This window comes from Choloepus didactylus, chromosome 6 (genome assembly GCF_015220235.1).
Source record: "Choloepus didactylus isolate mChoDid1 chromosome 6, mChoDid1.pri, whole genome shotgun sequence".
NCBI lineage: Eukaryota > Metazoa > Chordata > Mammalia > Pilosa > Megalonychidae > Choloepus > Choloepus didactylus.
Window position 1 is genome coordinate 76,862,131 of NC_051312.1, and position 24,949 is coordinate 76,887,079.

Consider the following 24,949-nt stretch of genomic DNA (forward strand, 5'->3'; position numbering starts at 1 on the left):
CTGTTTCTACTGATGCTGCTCATCTCCCTCTTTACTTTGCAAGAATTTACAAAAGAAATTGGGAAATGGCCAGGATCACAGACTACTACATCTTCCTTTATCTTAATTTCCAATTTCTCACATAAAATGCTTCTTTAGCATTATTTTAAATAAATGAAAAAGAAATCAGTCTTCTAAATGTTATAAGACAGTTTGCAAGTAAAGATTCTAACTCATTTTACAGCAACATCAATCCATTTGTTTCTCAAGCCTACATAACAAAAAGAATGCATTGTAAGAAGCACTATAGCCTTCTCAGGACTCAGTCATTAACAGGCCAATGGAGGTTTGCTCATGAAGCGTATCCAGATGACTTACCCAGGCTCATAGGAATAAAAGATTCTAGAGTTGGTAAAACCAGAATTGATTTTCAATTGTAAAAACTATGGAAAAAAGAAAACTCAATCGTTTCACGGGTGGAAGATAAGAGATGGAAATCAACAGTCTAAACTTTAATACTGGTTAATCAAATGCCTAAGACGTTCCAATATTTTATAATCAACAAATATGTGCTTCTTTCTTTGGTGCTCACCTATACACAGGAATAGACATTCATGGGAGAAGAAAACCACACATATGTGACTGAATTTGTCTTCTTGGGCCTTGCACAGGATCCACAGACATAGGAGCTGCTCTTTGTCTTCTTTCTGATCATCTACTTGCTCACCGTGCTGGGAAACCTGCTCATCATTGTGCTTGTTCACATCGACTCCAAGCTACACACACCCATGTACTTTTTCCTGAGAAATTTGTCCTTTGCTGATCTCTGTTTTTCCACACCCACAGTGCCCCAGGTGTTAGTCTACTTCCTAGTAAAGAAAAAAACCTTTTCCTTTGCTGGATGCTCAATGTAGATAGTAGTTTTACTTCTGGTTGGGTGTACAGAGTGTACACTGCTGGCAGTGATGTCCTATGACTGGAATATGGCTGTGTGCAAGGCCCTGCACTACTGCATCACGACATGTTGGGTGTGTGTCCAGGTGGCCCTAGATCCTGGGGCACTGGGGCATTGTCACGGCACATTTACTTTATCTTCCATACCAGGGAAATAATCTAATTAATCATTATTTTTGCAAACCTCGTGCCCTCCTGAAGCTGGCTTTAGTGGACACCTACAATGCTGAGATGGCTGTTTTGGGGATGGGTGTGATGATCATCCTTATTCCTTTTTCTCTCATCCTGGTCTCCTATTGGAACATTATCTCCACTGTGATCTGGACGGAGTCTGTGGAGGGAAAGGTTAAGTTCTTTTCTACCTGTGTCTCCCACCTCACTGTGGTTGTTCTCTTCTTTGGCTCAGCAATATTTGCCTACATGAGACCAAACTCTAAGACCATGAGTGAAAGTGATAAAATGATCTCTGTGTTCTTCTCAGCAGTGACACCCATGCTGAACACCATCATTTATAGTCTGAGGAACAAGGATGTCACAGGGGCTCTCAGGGAATAACTGCAAAATAGCCTTGTTACTGGTGATATGTTTGAGTATGGTGACAATATAAGGCTGTGGAGGGAAGTGATTTTCTAGGAAACTTTTCCTGTTCTCATCTAATCCCTGCATTTTTGTCCTCCTCCTCCTGTCTTCTCAGGTCTCTTCTCAGAAAACATCAACAAATTGTTTTTCAAAGCAAGACACCTTGATAGACAGGAAAGAAATTTGGAAAAGATGGAAGGAAGAAAGAAGAAAGGAAGTATTTGAAAAAGAAAGAATGCGAGAGAGAAAGGAAGAAATGGGGAGAGAGGGAGAAGAAGGAAGGAGGGAGCAAGGAAGAAAGGAAGAAGGGAAGGGTGACAAAATACAGCCCTATATTCTCCAAGCCCATAGAAACTAATAAGGAAATTTGAAAAATAGATGCACAATTTTAGCTAAAAATAAACAAAGAGAAATTAAAACTATCACAAATATGGAAATACCTTTCAGACAAATGGACTTGTTTCTTTCATTATGCCTTCATTGGTATAACTTTTGAATACTTCTTATATATCCCGGAGACATATCTAAGATCTGGGTATATAGACATAAAAATAAAGTCTTCATGGTGTTATATTTCTATTGTGACTTAAATTCTAACTTCAACTTCATTTAGTTTATGCTATTTTTTGGTCCATGTTTTAGTCAACCAACCAAAAAGTCTTTTCGTGCTCTTTCTAACCCCACAAGCTTCAACATTGATTGCAGAATCTATGCTTATTGGGCCCATATCAATGAATTCAGCCGGATTCAACTTTGTGTTCCTTCTACCATGATTCCACAATCTTAAGAACCATTCCCATATATATTCCCCAAATTTAAGTCTGCATTAATTAGAAAAATTATACAGTTCCTTTGGTTTATAGCACGTCTCATCACAGGTCATGCTTTGTACATCACCTCTTTGGCCTCCTGGGTCTTGAGTTTACTTATTAGTCTAGAAGCCAAGAGGAGTGGTGGGGTAGGTTCCCAGGAGAACCAGCAGTGGTTTGCAAGACTATTACCTCAGGGGAGGTAATTTATGGGTTCTTAAAGCAAAGGAGAGCTAACCTCCTCAGTCAGAAATGCAAGAGCTGAACCTATTGACAAAGAAACTTAGCAGATTTTAGGGGTTGGATGTCCCCAGATTCACTGATATCTGTCCTTGTGCCCCATTCCATATTTTGGGTTCCCTTTCCTTCACAATCAAGGAGGTTACTATAATAGAAGACACCCTTGCAACTTGGGTATTTGATTTGCATTATAATTCAGCTACTGGCAGGATGAGACTCTGAGTTTGGCTTTCAGAAACCTCTGTCCTGAGTCTTAAGAAGATAAAAGTTTCTTTATGGGATGTATGGAAGCTTCCTGGTCATTATTGCAGAGCTTGTGCTGGGAATTTGAAGCCTGAGTTCCTCCTTTCCTTTCCCCACTTTTTCCAGCCAGTTAAGGAGAAACCAGGCAATCCCATGTGCCCTCTTTACACTAGAAATAGTATTGGTGCCTTTAAATCTAATCAGATTAGAGAAGGAATTCAAAAAACAGGGAACAGCTTCTAAAAATTTATCATTAAGATTCTCTTCCTCTAGAACCACTCAGGGTACCAAAATCTGTATGTCAGGGTTCAAACAAGTTTCAGACAGAACCACTAGGAGATATATATGAGGAGATTTATTGTAAGGTGCTGGATTAAATGATTGTGGGGGCTGGTAATGCAAGTCAAGGAAAGGTAGGATGGAACTTTGGGGCACAAGCTGAAGCTGCTATCCACAGGCAGAATTTCTTCTCCCTCAGGGAAGTCTCCTTCTGTTCTTCAGGACTTTCTATTGATTACCTTTGGCCCATTCACATTATCTAGCATATTCTTCCTTAAAATCAATTGATTGCAATAGGGGCAAAATGGAGGCATAGAGAGGAGTAGAATTTAGTCAGTCCCCTGGAGCAACTATTAAACCACCAGGAACAGCTAATGAATAATCTGTAACATCTGCTGGGAGACAGTTGTGACTGACCACACATCATACACCAACCTGGATTGGGTGAAATGGCAGAGATTGCAGCATAAAATCTGTAAGTAAAACCTGCTGACTTGTGCCGGAAACCTCCTCCCCCATGACAAGCTGAGCTGCAGGAACTCACTATGGGAGAAAGCAGCATTCTTGGAGCAAGCAAATATTGCTCAGCTAAGTTCCAATTGGGGTTTTAATTAACAAAAGTGGACTACTGAACACAACACCCTAACAAGCAGCAAAGCACCCTGGGCTCACTCACAGCAGAAAGGAGGTGGGGCTGATGGAAAAAAAATAATTAGAAAAAATGGAGAAATACAGATGCTTTTTGAGACTGACCTTGGAGAGCCATAGGACACCAGTGCCCCAGGAGAGGGAGCCCAGAGGATCGGATGCTGTATCTGACTGAAGGGCAAAACTGGGGGACTGTAGACTGGTTCTGAAAGGGGCTTTCTTTCCCTTTTTCTCTCTCTCAACCTGAGTGGCCATTTTCAGCTTGCAGCACTGTGACCCAGACAGGGGTGGAGTCACAGGGTTAGAGAGACAAAAGAGCCATTCAAATACAGAAGATAACACCCTAGGGGGTGTATCTTTCCTAAGAGGAAGGAGGTGGGGCTCAGCTCTAGTGCCTTTCTGCCTTCAGAACTCAGACTCCAGGGACTGGAGGAAAACAGTCAAAACAGAAACAAACTATGCTAAGAATTAAAGGGATCACACCTCTTCACACCAGTCAAGAGTGACAGACTGACAGGCACCACCTGATGGCCAGGTTAGGAAAAACACAGCGGCTAGAGGCAGCACAGGAAAGTCTATCAATACTGTAAGACACACCCTCCAGGAAACTGGATTCTGAATATAGCCCCACTCAGAGACCTGAACCAGGTCTGGTCTTGGAAAATCTGATTGTGGTAACCAAGGAAACTGGATACCTAGACAACATGAAACAAAAAATTACATTAGGAAAAATGAAGATATGGCCCAGTCAAAGGAACCAACTTATACCTCAATTAAGATATAGTTGAGATACTGTTTCAATTTAATGAAACAATCAATTAAAGATTTTGAAAAAATATGCTAAATCATATCAAAAACCAAGTCAATGAGTTCAGGAAAGATATGACAAAAGAGATGAAGGATATCAAGAAAACACTGGGTGAACATAAGGTAGAAATTGAAAGTTTGAAAAAACTACTGGCAGAATCTATGGAAATGAAAGGCACATCACAAGAGCTGAAAAGCACAATGGAGACATACAACAGCAGAGTTCAAGAGGCAGAAGAAAACTCTTAGGAACTGGAGAACAAGACACCTGAAATCCTACGCACAAAACAACAGATAAGAAAAAGAATGGAAAAATATGAGCAACATCTCAGGGTACTGAAGGACAGCATAAAGCATGTGAATATATGTGTCATGGGTGTCCCAGAAGGAGAAGAGAAGGGAAAAGGGGCAGAGTAATAATAAAGGAAATAATCCATGAAAATTTCCCATCTTTTATAAAAGACAAAATTACAGATCCAAAAAGTACAGCATGCTCCAAACAGAATAGATCTGAATAGACCTATGCCAAGACACTTGATAATCAGAACACCAAATGTCAAAGATGAAGAGAGAATTCTGAAAGCAGCAAGAGAAAAGTGATCCATCACATACAAGGGAAGCTTGATAAGACTATGTGTGGATTTTTTCAGTAGAAACCATGGAGGCAAGAAGGAAGTGGTGTGATGCATTTATGATACTGACAGAGAAAAACTGCCAACCAAGAATCCTATATCCAGCAAAATTTTCCTTCAATTATAAGGGAGAGTGTAAAATACTCTCTGACAAACAATGAGAGATTTTGTGAACAAGATACGTGCTCTACAGGAAATGCTAAAGGAAGCACTGCAGACAGATAGGAAAAGAGAGGAGTGAGAGGTTTGGAACACAATTTTGGGTGACAGTAGCACAACAATGTATGTACACTGAACAAAGATGACTGTGAGTATGGTTGAAAGAGGAAGGTTAGGAGCACATGGGAAACCAGGGGGAAAGAGGAAAGATAAAGATTGGAACTGTATAACTCAGGGAAACCTAGAATGCTCAACAAATGTGATAAAAGGTACAAATATGTTTTTACGAGGGAGAACAAATGGATGTCAACCTTAGAGGGGGTTAAAAATAGGGTGGTATTGGGGAAAAATACGATCAATGCTAACTAAAGTCTACAGTGAACAGAAAAGAAACATTGTATTTTGCTTCCTTTAATGTAACAAAGGCAATATACCAAAGTTAAATGCCTATAAGAGGAGCATACAAGGGAGGGGTATGGGACTCTTTGCATGGGTGATGTTGTCTGACTCTTTTGTTGTACTTTAGTTTAATTCTCTCTTTACTTTTGTTGCTTTTTAGCTGTCATTTTTTTCTTTCCTTTTCTTTTTCTTTTGTCTCTCTACCTTCTTTCACTCTTCCTCCTTCTTTGTAGAAGAAATTGAGATGTCCTTATATAGGTAGTGGTGATGGTGGTGAATGCATAAATATGTGATTATACAGGGAACCATCAATTGTTTACTTAGGACTGAATGTTTGGTGGGTGAACAAAACCATCTTTAAAAAATGGGTTGATGAAGAAATCTTGAGGACACTATACTGAGTGAAATAAGTCAGACACAAAAGGACAAATATTGTATGGTCTCACTGATATGAATTCATTGTGATATGTAAACTCGCAGACATGAAATACAAGTTACCAGAATATAGAACGATTCTAAAGAATGGAATGTGGTTGCATATTATGAACAGAATGTTTTGCTAGGTTGAGCTTAAGTATTTAGAAATGGACAGAGGTGATGGCAGCACGTTATTGTGAGAATAACTAACAGTGCTGTATGGTGTGTGAATGTGGTGGAAGGGGGAAGCTTAGAGTCATATATGTCACCAGAAGGGAAGTTGGGGTTTATAATATTGGAATTTATAAAACAGAGAATCTTCTGGAGGACATTGTCCATGATTAATTGTACAAATATTAGAAATCTCTTTCATGAACTAGAATAAATGTATGACACTATAACTAGAAATTAATAATAGAGGGGGATATGGGGAAAAACATACCTATTGCAAACTATGTACTACAGTTAGAAATATTTTAACATTTTTTCATCAACAGTAACAAATGTCCTATACCAATACTGTGAGTCAATAATGGAGGGGGGTGGTGGTTAGGGGCATGGGAGGATTTGAGTTTTCTTTTTTGTTTTATTTCTTTTCTGGAAAAATGGATGCATAACTGTATGATGGTCCTGTGGGCAATTGATTGTACCCTTTGGATGATTTTATGGTATATGAACAATCTCAATAAAACTGAATTAAAAAAAAAAGAACACAAAGTGAAAAAAAAACTGTAATGGATTTTAATAACATCCTCAAAATACCTTCACAGCAACATCTAGACTAGTGTTTCCTGTATGACTAGAGACTATAGTCTAGCAAGTTGAATCACGAAACTGACCATCACATTGGGGAATTATTTTTCCAATATGAAAGCTTAAGAAAATTCTCTTACCAAGCATTATATGCCACAATGGTAGAACTTTGAAGAAAATTAAAGATGATTGTGTTGCTGCTCCCTTTTATTATTTGGGATAACTAGAAGTGAGAATTGAATACCAGTATTTTATATTCCTTTTCACTAAAAATGCTTAATATTTGAGATTGTCTTTTAAATTAAACGTTGTGAATTATATAACATCATGGTGAATAAAATCCTCATAATAATATTTTAATTAAACATTAATTCATTTATCAGCCTTTAATAATGGGACAGGAAAAAAGGCTTCCTTACTTGTTCCTCTACAGTATTCAACAGAGTATCCAGAGGAATCCTTTTCATTCATATATCAGACTCTGTTCATTATCCACTTGAAGTCCTCCAATAACCCCACCCCACCCCCTGCCAATTTCACTTTGAGTAAAAGCCAAAATCCTTCCATGGCTCTGTATGCCTACTCCAGTGTCTTCTCTGACCTCATCCCCTGCCACATCCCAGGTCACTCACTGCTCCAACGTCATTGGCCTCCTTGCTGCTCTCCACAGTCCCAGCTCAGGAGTTTTGCACTGGCTGTTCCCCTGCCTAGAATATTTTTTAAGATTTTGCTAGAAAGTCAACTCAGTAAGGCATGAGCTGACCACTGTATTTAAAATTGTGACCCTTCCCCACATTCCCCATATTTTCTCTTCACCTTACTTTGCCTTTTTATGTTCATAGCCCTTGACACTTTCTACATTGCATACACTGTATAATTTATTTATATATATATTTTTGTTTATCACTGTAGAGTGTAAAATCCATGTCATGAGGGATACTTGTCTGTTTTTTCCTTTCCATGTCTTTAGCACTTCATACTTAGCACATAGCAGGACCTCAATAAATGTTTATGGAATCAAAAAATAAAGCATAAACCAAACAGAAATATGGAGGGAAAAACAAAGCAGAAATCCTGTATGTGTAGTCTAAGTTAATATTCACAAGAATACTCATTTACCCAGTGGAAGACTGACCTCGATGGGAAGGGTTAAGAGGGCCCTGGTCCTCAGCTCTACTGAGACCCTATAAATGTCACCAGACCCCATAACTAGGGGCACACGGCCATCCAGGGCAAATGGGTGCTAGCTGTAGTCAGGGCTGTAAAAGAGCTCCCCAAACTTCCTTTAAAGGTAGAGTGATCCGTCAGGGCCTTGGAGCTCATTTAGAGAGAAGAAAGCAGGGGTGCATGGCCAGAAATCATGCCCTGGGGATTTATTAAAATCTTGTTTCCTGGACCAACATTTCCAGGGAGAGATCATTTCAGCTGGGAAGAAATTTTCCTTTAAACAGTTGCTGAAGAAGGTGAAAGTCGTTGTCATTTAGAGGGAGCCAGAAGAACCACCTCAAGGACAGGCTCTGCAGCACTGTGGCCCCGGGACAGTGAAGCTGACCACTAGGGTACTTCTTTAGGTCCTCTTCCCGTATCTTCTTGCTAGGGTTTTTTCCTTTATTCAGTATCTCCTCCAGTGCCCAGTTGGAGTGAAGGCCTTTAAAATAGCCTGAACATTGACCTTTTTGTCTAACAACTGCTTCATGGCTAGAAAAATTCCTTCATAGAATGACTGGATGAGAAAAGCGTCTTGTCCTAACTCCTTGCTCAGGAGAAGAGACAGCAAATTTCTAGTTCCTATGTGACCCTTCTTTCAAAAGTGTCAGCTCTTAAGGGATGAAGCTGATGATATCCCCACCCCTTTCCCAGAGAAGTACTGCAAGCACCGAAGGGCCCTGACTCACTGACCTTATACCCACCCCAGTACTGCTGGAAGAGACCTTCTTTGCTCACAAATTTCTATTTGTACATCTTGCTTCCCCAAACTACCTAGCCTGCAGTGATATCTAGCAGCAATATCCCCTGCCAATCTGAGGTAAGGATTTTATCTCTATTTGGGGTGGATATGAGGTGTCCATAACTGAGCAGCTAGAAAACAGAAGCAGGACCCGCCAAGTGTCCAGTTAAGAAATATTCCCCATGCATTGTATCTTGGAAACTCCATTCATTTATTCCTTCATTCAGTAAATAATTACTAAGGATAGCTGTAGGTTAGATACTGTGCTGTACATTGAGTGAACATGTGATTAAGATACAGTTCCCTATTTTAAGGATTAAGAATCTTTGAGTACATTAATCAAGACAGCTACTCAACCTGTAAGGAAAAAGGCCAGCATCCAGGAAGTAATGACAGCTAAGTTCTGAAATACCAGGAACCTTTAACCAGGAAAAGAGATAGGAGGTGTGCAAGATTAGAAGAGAAAAAAGAAGAGGGAATTCTAGGTAGAAGGAGATGCAGGTGCAGAGGCCTATAGGCAAGGGAGAACACAGTTTTCCAGGGAAATGCAGGTTAATCAGCATGGCTGGAGGTGGGGTCCGGATAGCGAAAGGGGGGAAAGGGGTAGCTAGGGACGATGGTGAAAAGTCAGGCTGGAAAGGTCAGGCTGGCTGGATCATGAACTATGTAGTATAGTATATCAAGAATACTGGACCTGGTTCTGAGGGCAGTCATTAAAGTATGTTAAGAGTATGGCTTCAGAATTGTAATTTTAAGAATACTGTAACATCGGTGTGGAAAATGGATTGGAGAGGATGAGACTGAAGGCAAGGGATCAGTTTGAAGACTGCTGTAGTTATCAAGGTGGATGAAATTCTCCAGGGGACTTGAAAGGACTGAAGAACACACATGGCCTAATTTGGGACATAGTAAGAAGGTCAAACAAATAGGTCATGACCTTGAGGACACCTAACTCACCAGATTTTCACATTCCTAGCATCCTTGTTCACCAACTAAATTATAAATGGCTATTTATATTCTTTCTTTTTTGTATTTTCTTAAAATTTTTTATTGTAGTAACATAAATACAACTAAAAATTTCCTGTTTTAACCAATTTCAGGTATGCAATTCAGTGGTACTGATTACATTCACAATATTGTGCTACCATCACCAATATCCATCACCCAAACTTGTTCATCACCTTAAATGAAAACTCTGCACTCATTCAGCATTAACTCCACATCTGTCTTATCCACCCACCCCCAGCCCCTGGTAACCTGTAATCTATTATCTGTTTCTATGAATTTACTTGTTCTAGATATTTCATATAAGAAAGATCATACAATAATTGTCTTTCTGTGTCTGGCTTATTTCATTAAACATGATGTTTTCAAGGTTCATCTATGTTGTAACATGTATGAACACTTCATTCTTTAACAGCTGAATAATGTGCATGAACCACATTTTGTTTACCCAGTCATTGGTTGATGGACACTTGGGTTGCTTCCAACTTTTGGTAATTGTGAATAATGGCTACTTTTAACATCAGTGTACAAGTATCTATTTGAGTCCCTGCTACCAATTCTTTTGGGTAAATACCAAAAAGTGCGATTGCTGGATCTCATGGTAATTCTATGTTCAACTTTCTGTCTAAGTGCCAAACTGATTTTCATAGCGGCTGCCATCAAATTACAATGCCACCAGCAAGGTACTGTATAAGGGTTCCAATTTCTCTGCATCCTCACTGACATTAGTTATTTTTGGTTTTTGTTGTTGTTGTTGTTGTTGTTGTTTTTTGAAATAATATCTATCCTAGGTATCACTTTGTGGTTTTGATTTGCATTTCGATGATGGCCAATGATACTGAACATCCTTTTATGTCCTTATTGCCCACTCATATATCTTCATCTACTCTTCATAGTCTTCTGTGCTTCTTCTCCCCTGAAACAACTTCCGACTCCCCGTCCATGTTCACCCTCTTGCCCCGGAACATTACTTTGTGTAATGTAAAAATCCCTTGCTCTTAAACAACTTTCCTGCTACCTTAATCTGCCTCAAATAAACTAAATATGGGTTCTTTCCTAAGAAATCTGTACTCTTGCTGCTCTCTTTGGTGGATTCTGATCGTTCTCCAATGCCTTACTTATTGGGTTGAGACCAGGCTTAACATTCTCTTTGTCCCCCAAGGCGAATTCCCAAACCATTAGATCTCTAGTTTCATATAACATTTTCCTCTCCTTTGAGGCTCTTTCATTCCTCATCTTTTTTATCTCTCATCACCCAGGTCATTCTCTCACATTCTTTGAAGTCTTAGGTCATAGACTTCTGATACTCTAGCTCTGTTACAGTCTGATGACTTCAGTGCCCATGGGAATGACCAGTGTTGGCTCCTTATTTTCTTCAACCTAAGTAACTTTTGGTCTGTTCATGTAATTTCAGCCACCCATTCTCATGGCTTCTTTATGTATTTTTCCCTCACTTATTACTGCTCCACCTCTGAATATTAAAACTCAAATTCAACTCTTTAACCTCCTACTCTTCTATTATCACATCCGTTAGCTTTGACCAAATTTTTCTTCAACATCAAAACTACATGTTCTTTGATGCTCCTATTATTTCTCTGTTAGTCGATCCCCTCTAGACTTTTCTTCATGCTTATCTCTCCTGGACTACATGGTGGGAATTTGAAGATTCTCTCACTAGTTCTATTAGTTCCTTTGCATCCCTAACCTCTTACAATTCTTTTGTTCACATCTCTGATCCTATTTCTAGGAGAGAAAAAAAATACTAAAAAATTGGTACTAGATCATATTTCCTGCACTCAAAACTTAACTAACCCCTCCATGCCACAAAGAATTCCTTTTTATTTTCCTTATTTAGCAACATCTTCATTTCTTCTCACTGAGTATTCAAAACTCCACACTCTTTTCAAGGTCCATGATAAAAGGTCAACATCCCCACTCTTAGCAGATAATCACATTTCCTTATCAACTGAGAATATTGAGTCCACCATGTGTCACCACTCTCTAATCCAACAGCCCTGCCCTGCTAGCTTTTCCGTCTTCTTTCTCCTTCCATCACTTCATAAATATTCATATCCATAGTCATCTCTTTCCTTCCAGATACAAATATAAAATGCCCCTCATCTTGTTCAAAGCTAACTTCTCAACTGCTATCCTTGAACTATTCTGCCTTCTCTCGGACCTTGTTCTATCTTTATCTCCTTTATTTCACCCTTTCTTTACATGCTCCTTCTCCTCACTGTATAAATATGCTTAATCCCCACACCCTACCCTGACAAAATGAAAAAAAAAAAAAAGGTGACCTTGTCTTCCCCTTCCCCTCTTGCTACTGTCTAATCTCTCTACTTTTTAATCCCCAAATCTAAAAGAGTATAATTTATACCCACAATCTCTACTTCCCCACCACCTCTTCACTCCTCAAATCCAGCATTCTGGTTTCATCTCACCTTTACTGAAATCTCCATAGCTAGAGTTACCAACAATATCTTTACCTCTCAAACCCATGTGATTTTATGCTGTTCTCATTTATTGACTCTCTGTGCTACATTCGACAGTAGATCACTCCCTTTTTGAAACTCTCTTCTTTGGCCTCCATGAGACCACATTCTCCTAGTTCTGCTTATAAATCTGTCTGTTCCTTTGTTCTCTGGTCCTTTCTTACTTCTTTCACTGGCTTTATCCTGTGCCTTCTTCTTAGATTTTATTGTTTTGTTAGGTTCCGTCTTTGGTCCACTTATCTTCATTTGCTCCACTTATCTGTCATTTGACATACATTGTCTAACATCTCTATCTCAGAAGAATCAAGAGTTAGCCTTGGGTTTTCTGACTCCTGAAATCTTTTTAGGAGCTGCCAAAGGAGAACTCAAAGGATATAAAAAATTAGATAATGTATCATTATATGCCCTGATATCCCTTCAGCATTGATGGCTCTGTGGTTTCAAGCTCTTTGGATTTTAAGGTAAACTAATGAAGGCTGAATTTTATAGAAATCTAACATTAATTTGAAAGAACCCTGCTATCCAAAAAGAATTGGAATGAACTAGACTGACACCAAATGTGCAGGGAAATATTTTAATCTCCTGTTATGTCTAAAAAGGAATCTGACAGTCACACTCTAAGGAGGACTGAATAGCCAACTTTTGTGTAATGATTTACTGTTAAATATTTTGTTTCCTGTAAATACCCTTGGAATATATTCATTCAAGGACTAGAAATTTTGTTTCCTTAGAATCAGTTTTAGTCCCTGATGAGTTTGAGTGAAGTTATTTAAAGAGAAATTTTTGCCTACTGACATACAAAATGTGTGTAGCTTAGAGGTTATATGTCCTTGAGTCAAAATAGCATCACATGGTTTAACCTTCTTCATGAGGGAGGCTGAATAACATGGTGGCTTTCAGATGGTCTCTAGAACTAGATTGCCTGGTTCTGCAGCTTAGTAACTGTATGATCCTGGGACAGCCACCTAATCTTTCTGTGCCTCAGTTCCCTCAAATGTAGTAGCTTTAATAATTTCAACCACCTCATGGGACTGATGATGCAATTTATTATGTAAAGCTCTCAGGATAAATCTTGCACATAATAGGTGCTTAATATACATTGTCTACTATTGTAGATGAGACTCTCTGCAGTGTGGTCATATCCTGTGGAATATAAGGGATAAGCCTCTGGGAATAGCCTCAAGAACTTCTCCAATCATCCCTTTCCTTTTCCTCTTTCCTTTTTTTAAAAACAATTTTATTGAGATAAACTCATCTACAATACAATCCATCTGAAGTGTACAATCACTGTTTTCTAGGATATTCATAGAGCTGTGCATTCATCACCACAATCAATTCTAGAACATGCTCACCCTGAAGAGGGTTCACAATGTCATACACGCCCATGTTTCATCCTCTGGCTTCCCCTCTAGTGACATACATGACCTTTAAACTTTCCCTTTCAACCACATTTGTACCCACAGATCATCACAATAATCCCTTTGCTTTTGAGATATGCTATGGTGATATGGAGATGACAAAAATGGAGCAGGATTCGCAAAACATATTTTAATATTGGAGTTTAAAAAATATTTTTGAAAATTTGTCTTTGAAGCAATCTTGGGTGAAAACATTGTCTGCCCACCATGTTGTCAATATAATATCCTAAAGCTCTGCTGGATAATTGGGCTGGTTCCAGTAGTAAGGAGAGCAAAGTCTTTCCAGGTAATTAAAAAATATGTAAGTAATTAAAGCTAAGAATAGACAATAGGAGTCTGGAATGAGTTGGGCTAGATAACCTAAGACATGAGTCAGCAAACTTTCTCTGTAAAGGGCAGATAGTGAATAGTTTATGCGTTTGTGGTCTCTGTTGCTATTAATAAATTCTGCCATTTTAGTACGAAATGAGCCACAGACAACACATAAAGAAATGGGTGTAGCTTTGTTCCAGGAAAACTTTATTTACAAAAATAGTTGTTGGGTTGGATTTGGCCATGGTTTGCCAACCCCTGGTCTCAGGAATACTATTAAGAGTAGTCCTAGAACTTGGGGTCAGAGCGAACAAAAATCTCTGTGAACTGGTTTCTCTGTATCAATCACACTTCACATATATAAAGTATCTGCTCTGTGACTACAACCGTAAAATGACCAAAAATTATAACACCATGATAAAAGTGTGTAGGACTTAATTATATACGATGATTTAAAAACATATGAATCATCTCAGTTAACTCTCATAAGAGACCTATGAGATAGTAAGATAGGGCTAGTATTCCCATTTTAGAGGTGAGAAAATTGAGCATCAGAGTGTTTATATAATTTTCCAAGGTCATGTGGTCAGTGGGAAAGGCATAATCTAAGCCCAGGCACTGTGACCGCTTGCATTACATTTTATAACATCTTAGATAAGATTCAGTGTCAAATAAGAGGTACCAATCATTATTGCAGAATTTCAACACAAAAAGAGTGATGGCTGGAATGTAGTAGTAAGAAGAACATGGTGATAAACAATCAACAATCCGTGAATTTTTGCTTGAATCCCAAATTTTCCCAGCAAATCAATACCTCTTTTCCTTCCACTCATACTCTTCATCTACTCACAGTGAGCAAAGAGACTCTTCATTCTAATAGAGGGTTTCTAGTTCCTTGAACTGTCCTAGTTCTTCAGTTTATCACCTCCCAAACTAGCTCCCCCTGCCTGATTTCCGTCATGGATATCCAATTGATCACTAGTTGTTGTTGGTTCTACTTCCCAAATGTACATTGAATTTGTTACATTAGTGCCCATTCCCTGGTCCTAGCTACCCAATCTCACCTGGATAACCACAATCACCACTGCACTTATCCTCCTGTCTTTAAGCTTGTCCCTTTCCTATCTATTCCTCCTTGATACAACTATAAGAGTTATCTTTTGAAAATACAAGATGCCTGATGTCACACCTGTACTTAGCAATTAAATAGCTTTCCATTGTAGTCCATATACCCTAATAGGCCCAGCATGATTTGGAACATGCCTGTCTCTCCAAATTCATCTCATTCAGTACCCATCTTAGCAGGCTTCTTTCAGTTCCTCAGATGCTACAAACTTTTTTCCACCTCAGAGACTGCATTTGCTGTATCCTCTGCCCAGATAACCCTTCACCTCTCTTCGTTCGGAAAGTTTATATTCATCCTGCAAAACTGAGCTCAAAATTCTATCTTCCAGAGAAGCTTTTCCTTAATGACCAGTCTTCTATTATTTTCCTTTATGGAATTTTTCAGAATTTGTACTTTCACTTATTTTTTAATACCCATCACAAATGTAACTGAATGTGGTCAGGTGCCCTATATGTCGCATTTATTCTCCATCTCCAGGAGCTGTCGTTGTGCCTGGAACATGATAAACATTGGAGGGGATGGTTCTTTTCCTCTCCCTAAATTTCCTTCTATGTCAAGAGAATATTGGTGTAAGATACTTGTCCTCTGTTCACTCCTTACTCCTTCCAAAGAGAGGAGAAGGAACACAATCTAATTGAAGAATTAATGAGGAAAACCTTGTCTCTCTTTTTTGGAAGTAAAGTAAGATGATCAGTGCTTTGTCTTCTCTCATCCTCTCTTCTCCCAGTTCTTCCTTATGGGGACTTCTGACTTGGTTCCACATTCTTAGTGAGTAAAGAGGTATCTCTGTCCACTTTGGACAGAGACATAAGCTACATCCTCAATTTATGCTTTATGCAAAACAGAGGTGATATTTTGTCCTGCACAAATTTCTTCATTCTCAATTGCTTCAGAATCTTGGTTGGAAACAGAGTGACATACATCACCCTCTTGAAGACCCAGGGTGTCCAGAGAAGGAGAAAAGAGAAAGAGTCTGTATTACATGCGCCCTGATTTTCACTTTAATCTATTGTGTTTGACACTGTCATTCCTCATATCCAAGTAGAATTAAGAGACCTGAGGAGACAGAAACTAGTCTAGAATTATTGTACCAATAAGGCACCCTTTTCATTGAAGGAAATGTCAAGAGTGAGGAAAACATGTTCTTTGTTAACAATTTGTGATTAGTACATACTTGTCAACTCATGCATGAAACAACATGGTATATGGTATTGTAAATTTATTAAGCAGCTCCTACTGGCTAAGGGCTCTAACATTGTGGAGCCAGGAGGTCCCCAGTGACAACCTGAGTACCACCTCACCTGTATTTTATGTAATTCCAGATAATTGAAGAAACTGCAGAATGGAGCCCTGGAACTCCACCTTGGGAAATGGCTTCATCTTGATGGGGATTCTGAATGACAGTGGGTCTCCTGAGCTGCTCTGCTCCACAATCGCTGTCCTGTACATGTTGGCCCTGACCAGCAATGGCCTGCTGCTCCTGGTCATCACAGTGGATGCCCGGCTCCACGTGCCCATGTATCTCCTGCTCAGCCAGCTTTCTCTCATGGACCTGTTGTTTGCATCTGCAGTGTCTCCCAAAACTATTGTGGATTATCTGCAGGGTGAGAGCATCATCTCCTATGGAGGCTGTGCCTTTCAGTTGTTTGCCATCCTGATCCTGGGTGGTGCAGAGGACCTCCTACTGGCCTTCATGGCTTATGACAGGTATGTGGCCATTTGCCATCCTCTGAACTACATGGTCCTCATGAGGCCGAGGGTCTGTTGGCTCATGGTGGCCGCATCCTGGATCCTGGCGTCCCTGAATGCTGTGATACACACCTCATATACTATGCACTTCCCTTTCTGCATGTCCCGGGAGATTAGCCATCTGGTCTGTGAGATTCCAGCTCTTCTCAAGTTGGCCTGTGCAGACACCTCAACATATGAGCTCATGGTATATGTGATGGGTGTAACCTTTCTCATGCCTCCCCTTGCTGCTATCCTTGCCTCTTACACATTTGTCCTAGTTGCTGTTTTCCACATGTCCTCAGGTGAGGGGAGACAGAAAGCCCTCGTCACATGCTCATCACACCTGACTGTGGTAGGAATGTACTATGGAGCCGCCATGTTTATGTATATCTTGCCCAGTTCCTACCACAGTCCTCAAGAGGACAACATCATTTCTGTATTTTATTCTGTCATTACTCCAGCCCTGAACCCTCTTATCTATAGTCTGAGAAACAAGGAGGTAATAGGGGCCCTCAGAAGGGTACTGGGGAGATGTGCCTCTGCCCAGAGACTGTAGATGCCAATGTCATGTGGAAGCCTTAGAGCTTCCACGTGATATCCCAATTCTGCTCTTGGTGTTGAGCCTTCTTCAATATTTTCAAAATTTTAAAAATCCAAAACAATTGGAATAGCCATCAGTAAATACCTGAAACTATCAGCTACAACCCAGAACCCTTGAATCTTGAAGACGATTGTATAACAATGTAGCTTATGAGGGATAACAGTGTGATTGGGAAAGCCATGTGGATCACACTCCCCTTTGTCCAGTGTATGGAGGGATGAGTAGAAAAACAGAGCAAAAAGAAAAAGAGACCTAGTGTTCTTTTTCACTTTAATTGTTCTTTTTCACTTTAATTTTTATTCTTATTATTTTTGTGTGTGGTAATGAAAACATTCAAAAATTAATTTTGGTGATGAATGCACAACTATATAATGGTACTGTGAACAACTGAATGTACACTTTGTATGACTGCATGGCACATGAATATATCTCAATAAAATTGAATTTAAAAAAATGCATCACACTGCATATGAGCCCTAGTTTGGCTTTGAAGACACTGTTTTGTTCCCATCAGTTCTAGATTTGGATAGCTAAGAAACATTTATTTCTCTGATCCACACCTCAGGGTCTAGTTGAAATTCCCTTTCTGTTCTGAAAAGTATGATCTTAGTTTTCACTTTATATTTTCTTTCCTCCTCCAGACAATAATCTTAGCCTCAATCACATAGTTAGCAAGCTGTATATTTTGTATTTTTCCATTAAATCAGGAAATAAAAAGGAAAGAGAAAGTAGAGATATTGGATTAAGGTACAAATGTTAGATTTTACTAATTTCTAGGGGCTACATTTCTCAATTCTTATCTCCCTATTAGTGTGAATTTAGAGCCATATATTAGATTCTTTTCTCTGGACAGATTTTCCCAGGCCTATAATTTTCTCCTCCCTCTGTCTGACTTTGTTTTTCCTGAAAAATATTTTTTGAAGCAAGAAAAACATAAAGTTTCCCCCAATCTGGAGTTTGCTCGTTACATTTTCACAGTGTTGTCTGACTTATAACTCTACCTACTGTCTTTTCTGTAATCTGATAGAAAAGGGGCTTCATCAGATTCAAGTTTGATTTCTTGGCAGGACTAATTCATAGATGGTATTGTGGGCTGTTCATCAAGGGGAACATGATATCTGATTATCTCTTCCTTTGTAGTGTCCCCTAGATCCAGTATACAATTGGGAGTTGCAAAATGATGATATTCTAATTCCATCATCCCTTCCTCATTTATTAGCTGAGATACTTATATAATGATCAATTAATGTATAAATAATTACATTAATGCTAACACTGAAGGAAAAATAGTTGGGGAAACTTTAGTAATGAATATGATAAAGGATTACAATATTTTTCATATAGAAAGATATAAACATTGTTGAGAAATATAATACATTGAGTAATTTCAATCTAGCATCTCCAGAAACATATAGATCTGCTCTTGTTTCTGGCATATGATTAAAGTTCTTGATTTTTATACACATTTTCTCAGAACTGTTATGTTTTAAGACCAGCTAACATTATTTTAGCATACTCAAACAAATAATAATTTTAATCCCATTATAATAGAGAAGTACTAAGGAAGGGTTCAGATATCTTTTTTGGAGGTACTTGAAAGAAAAGTTGTATAGATGTCTGCATGCACTTTGACTCTTGACTTTGCTACTGAGCAAAGAGAAGGAACAACTATGGATGGCTTCTTGGATCCTTCTCAGTTCAAGAACCCACAAGTTTTTTTTTTTCCTTTGCTTAGGAAAGGATTGGAAAATAGAGCAGACTTGCAAAATTCAATCTATGATTACAAAATAAACAATTACAATTGTCCCAAGGTATTTCATTTTGTGTAGAGGAAATAAAGTGAGCTGTCCTGAAAGAGAAGCCCAGGAAACATCTTGTTTTCATCACCTCTCAGCCACGTCTTTGAGACATCCTCTCTGGAAAAGTATCAGTATTGGTGCTTAGAAAGTAAATGTTCACTTCAGTGAAGAAGACAGCACAAGTTTGGGATAGAATCCACTGCAAACCCCAGTTCATGCCCACTGGTCAGGAGAGATGGTTAAGGATTTATAGGGACCTGATCCCAAACCCCAGGATCTGCAGCTTGGATCTCTAGATCTGACTCTACTGGATTCTGTGTGACGTCCCCTCACCCATGGTTCACTGTCTCTAGGAAAAACTCATCCTAAACCTTCAGGTAAGAAGGAAGATGTTCCTGAAGGGACCAGGTCTCTCTAGAGTCAGAAATGCTGAATCTTACCTGGAGGAAGCACATGTTCTTTTTTACATCTCGTATCTATTAGAAAGAGGCGATCTTTCTTTTTATTTTATTTCTTCTCAAGAGGTCCTCAGCCTTAGCAACCTTGTTCCTTGGCTCTTCCTCAGGAGATCTGTTTGTGTTCTGAAAGGCCCAGAGAAACCAATGTGACCATGATCACTCAAACTAGTTACTCCTTCTCAACTACCAGAATCTCCCCTGTCATTTGATCTTTTAACCCTTTTACCTTTGGTGTTCTCTTCTTTCCCTTTTCCCACACTCTTCTCTTGACGATGCCCACACACAGTTTCTTGCAATTGGCCATCCATTGTCTGGGAGGTGGGAAGGAGCCAGAGTGGAGTGATAATGTTGGGTGTGTGGGCACTGCCTGCCTTGGCCCCCGAACATTCAATTTGATATCACGTAAGATACACCCTCTCCAGGGCTCCAAAATATGGAAGAGAAGGAGACTGCAAATTGAGGAAATTTCTATTCCCGTTGGAAAGAGAATGACTACCATGGATACACTCTCACCTACATCAGTAGCCCAGGGGGTCATACCTTGTGTTTCTCCTTCTGATTTGGTCACAGAATTTCCCCCTTCTAAGGAGATAACCCAGCTGGCCTAGCATCAACTATGCCTTTGAATGCTCATACCACACTTTAGATAAGATGATTAGTACTTAGGAGTGTTTGAGTGCATGTGTGTGACTGTGCCTGTGTGTGGGAGGAGTCCATTCATTCCTGGATGCATTCATTCATTCATTCAGTAAATCAGTAAACATTTCATCAAAATTTACTATATGCCAGTGGATGTGGACATACGGCGTTAGCGTTACTACCCTGAGGAAGCTCATTGTTTTGTCAGAAAAATAGGCTTGTAGACAAAAAATCATGTATAACTTAATAAACACCTTTAGAAAGTCCATTATTGTATACATTCATCAAAACTCATTGAATTGTACATGTACAATTTGCACAGTTTATTGCATGTAGATTTACTGTAATGAAGCAGTGAAAAAATGCATTCAGAAATGATTGGAAAGTGGGGTCAGTAATGAATTATTTTATTGATGTACTTGGACATTAGAAACTTTTTACTTGCAGCAGTATTCTTTTTCAAGTTTTTTAAAATAGTCCTCAATAAGAAATATATTATACATTGTAATTCAGTACACACATACAAACATACACACACACCCTTAAAATTGAAACAAATACTTTCTTGAAACAATGCTTTTATTGTTACTAGGGTAATATTTTATTTTCTATTTCTGTTTAAAAAATACTGGTGGCTACACCCTAAATCTATTTCATTACCGAGTAATGTGTTATAACCCACAGTTTCAAAAGCACTGACTTATTTGGGATATTGATGTCAAAGACTGTTTCACAGGTCCTCGTGTGTTCTCGTCACACTGGAGCTAAAGTGAAGGTCTTTCCGTTTGATGCTGTCTTCCCTGACTGTGCCTTCCTGGTCCCTCTGTGTCAATGGACCTCCCTGTAAGTTCAGGCTGGACCAGTTCTAGATCTAATCTGGATGGAAGCATGTGAGGAGAAACCTCACTCTTAGCCAGTGTCCTGAAATCAAGTATCAGAATACAAAGCAGTGTGTTTGGAAAATGATGGGTGAAAGGGAGAGTAATAGGAAATAGGGTTGAAGAAACAGGCAGGGCCTTGGAAGTCCTGAAAGATGTGTGGATTTTATCTTATATTCACTAGAATGCCATTCTGACATTATGTTTTAAAAAGGTCATGTTGGGTGTTGTTCAGCAAGTGGATTGTAAGAGGGCAAGCATGGAAACCAGAAGAGCAATCAGGCAGCTGAATTGCAGTGGCCCAGGAGAGACAGTGTGGCTTGTACCAGGGTTGTAGCAATGGAGAAGCAAAGGAGATGGTAAGGCTGTGGGAGAATAGGAGGCACAAGGTGAAAAAAGAGAGCAGTGAAATATCCCTGCTAAGTCTCTGACCTGAGCATTGTTGTGGATGGTGGTTCCATTTACTGACCTGGGATAAGTATGGTGTAGATGTCAGAATTCTTTTTTGGACTTGTGTACAGGGCCATGTGTTATGTACTGGAGTAGTTCCCCCACCAATCTTCTGTTTTTAAAATAGCTACAATAAAGCTTTTATTTAAACAGTCATGACATCCTGCATTATACCAGGTATATCTAGGTTTTTTTTTCCCCATTAGCACAAGGCAATTAAAGCATTTGAGTACAAATGGAGACTAGGATTTTGATATCCCCTGGCAGTTTTTAGTTTGGGAGCATCATCTATATGATACAGGATTGACTTATGTCAGCCTTTTACCTATCATCATTATCAAAACCTCCATTTTAAAAATTCTGATAAAAAATGTGGAGACTGCAGAGGTCCAGAGATGTTGATTTCAGAAACCTCAGTGTACCTGCTGACATCAGTTGCAACTGAAGTATTTAAGTCTATGATTACAATAAAAAATGCCCCAAGGTATCTCACGATGTGGAAAGTTTGGAAAAGTTCACAGCACTGCTTGCTCCAGGGAATGTCCTGTTTACTACAGCTCTTAGGACATCAGGTTTAAGGACTTGTTCCAGGAAAATCCTCAAGTCTGGTTCCTTGGTGTATTTGGGATTGTGCCCTTTAATAAAACAATGTTCAAGGGTATGGAATGAAGTTAGTCTCATAGCCCAGATGATGTTCCAACCTTTAGGAATATTAGCCGTGGTGCTGTGGAGGATTCCTACTAGGATATAGATTAGCAGGTTGCAGAACTCACATCTGTCTTCCGTCATTTTATGTCTTCATCACTGACCCCATTGCCTCTACTTGCTTCATGCCCATCCTCCAGGTGAGAGTGGGTGGGGTGCTGGGGGGAATTAATCCTTTGAAGGAGACTGAAATCTTCATTCTATTCTTTGGGGTGGCTTTGCCTTTCAGTCTTTACCCCTCTCTTTTTTTCCATGTGGCTTCTAGACAGGATTTCTGCTCTTCCATTTGTGTGGCATCTCCTGAATCAAAGGCTCCGAAATCCTGTTCCATATCTCCTCTGAAAAGGACTGAGTTATTGAGTAAGGATCACAGAGTGACTGGTGGATACCAACTGCTTCTGCTTTTTCATCAAAAGCTAATCAGCCAGATTCTCCTCTGCTCCCTGCCACCACCCTCTTCAGGGCTTCCCTCCCTATTCCTTTTAGCCACATATATTGGACACTGGGAGTGGGCAGGACCAGGAAGGAAGCTGAGCCTTCTGCCCTGGGAGGACACAGGAAGGGTCTTCTTGTGAGCACAGATCCCCTGGTGTCCACCCTAGGCTGTGCGTGCAGGCAGGCAGTCCCCTCCCTGGTCGTCAGTCCCCTGCCACACGGAACTGCCACACGGAACTCTCCCTTCTCCATGGAGGTGTGGCTGACAGTGGGTTCCTACAGGATCTTGAACGTGGTGAGTTTCTAACAGGGATTTTCCCAATCCTGGGTCCACTTCCAAGTTCTCCACAGCCAAACTGCTAATGCTGTTTTCTGGCACATTCTTTCCTCTCTCTCTTCCATCCTAAGACTTAGTCACACTTAAGAAACAGAAAAAGGAACAGAGGGAGATATGGAGACCACAAGGAAGGAAGGGAAGGAGGGAGGGAGGGAGAGAAGTTATTAATGGTCAAAACCTTTTAGTAAAAGTGTCTGTACATTAAGCAAACTGTGGGATAGGGAACAAAGAGGACAAATCTTATTACCTAGGAAATATTTCTTTTGTGATTACAGTAATGTATTTTTTTTTGGTATAGGGCATTTAAAAACTATAAAACCACACAAAGATGAAAAAAGAGTCAAATATAGTCCAACCTCTCACAAAACCATCACTGTAAACCTTGGAAAGGAAATTATAAAACAAGAATTAAAGTGTTAAACATTTTAATAATCCACTTTTGTAGCTTAAATATTTTGCAAACATTTATTGATGTCATATTTTACATTTTTACAGTTGATACATGGTATTCTGTCATTTATGTATTTTATAATTATCCAAAATGTTTAACATTTTCAAAGCTTTAAAATGATAGTTAATACACATCCTCACAAATCATTTTGCAGATATTGCTTTTATTATGACAAAATAGTAAGACTGAAATTGCTTTATCAAAGTATATTGTCATTTAAGGCATTTTTAAAATATTGACAAATTATCCCTCATGCAGGTTTTAATCATTTATATTTCCAGTAATAAAGAGGACCTAATTTCATACGACCTTATTTCTGCTGTGTATGAGAACATTTTTTTTTTCATATTGTGGCAATTTGATGAGCAAAAAAGGCATCTAATTTTAATTTGCACTTAATTGTGAGGTTGAAATTTATTTATTATGAATATGAATTCATGTCATTTATACTTTTTCACTTGTCATCTGTTTCTTATGAATTTATCATTATACTTTCTATACTAAGTGATATTAATCTTGATCTCGGTTTCAGTTTGCTAATGCTGCTGGAATGCAAAACACCAGAGATGGATTGGCTTTTATAAAAGGGGATTTATTTGGTTACACAGTTACAGTCTTAAAGCCATAAAGTGTCCAAAGTAACACATCAGCAATTGGGTACCTTCACTGGAGGATGGCCAATGGTGTCCGGAAAACCTCTGTTAGCTGGGAAGGCACATGGCTGGCATATGCCCCGGAGTTCTGGTTTCAAAATGGCTTTCTCCCAGGATGTTCCTCTCTAGGCTGCAGTTCCTCAAAAATGTAACTCTTAGTTGCTCTTGGGGTATTTGTCCTCTCTTAGCTTCTGTGGAGCAAAAGTCTGCTTTCAAAGGCTCTCTCCAAAATCTCTCTGTAAGCTGAAGCTCCTCTCTCATTTCCAGTGCGTTCTTCAAAGTACCCCTCTTGACTGTAGCAAGCTTGCTCCCTCTGTCTGTGCTTATATAGTGCTCCAGTAAACTAATCAAGGCCCATGCTGAATGGGCAGGGCCACAACTCCATGGAAATTATCCAATGAAAGATCTCGTCCACAGTTGAGTGGTCACATCTCCATGGAAACATCCAATCAAAAGTCTCCAACCCAATCAACACCAATACTTTTCCTGCCCACACAAGACTGCATCAAAGATAATGGCATTTTGGAGGATATAATATATCCAAACCAGCACATTCCACCCCCTGGACCCCAAAATGATATGATCTTTCCATATACAAAATACATTCATC

At 39.3% G+C, this 24,949-nt stretch overlaps 1 protein-coding gene and 1 pseudogene across 1 annotated transcript; both read left to right on the forward strand.

The window, feature by feature from the left end:
• Nucleotides 1-593: 593 nt before the first annotated feature.
• Nucleotides 594-1,488, forward strand: LOC119537619 (annotated as a pseudogene).
• A 15,056-nt stretch (nucleotides 1,489-16,544) lies between these two features.
• On the forward strand, nucleotides 16,545-17,643 carry LOC119537616 (olfactory receptor 2AG1-like). The gene has a single exon (XM_037840151.1). The coding sequence runs from the start codon at nucleotides 16,545-16,547 to the stop codon at nucleotides 17,487-17,489; it is 945 nt and encodes a 314-aa protein (XP_037696079.1). The 3' UTR covers nucleotides 17,490-17,643.
• Nucleotides 17,644-24,949: the final 7,306 nt, after the last annotated feature.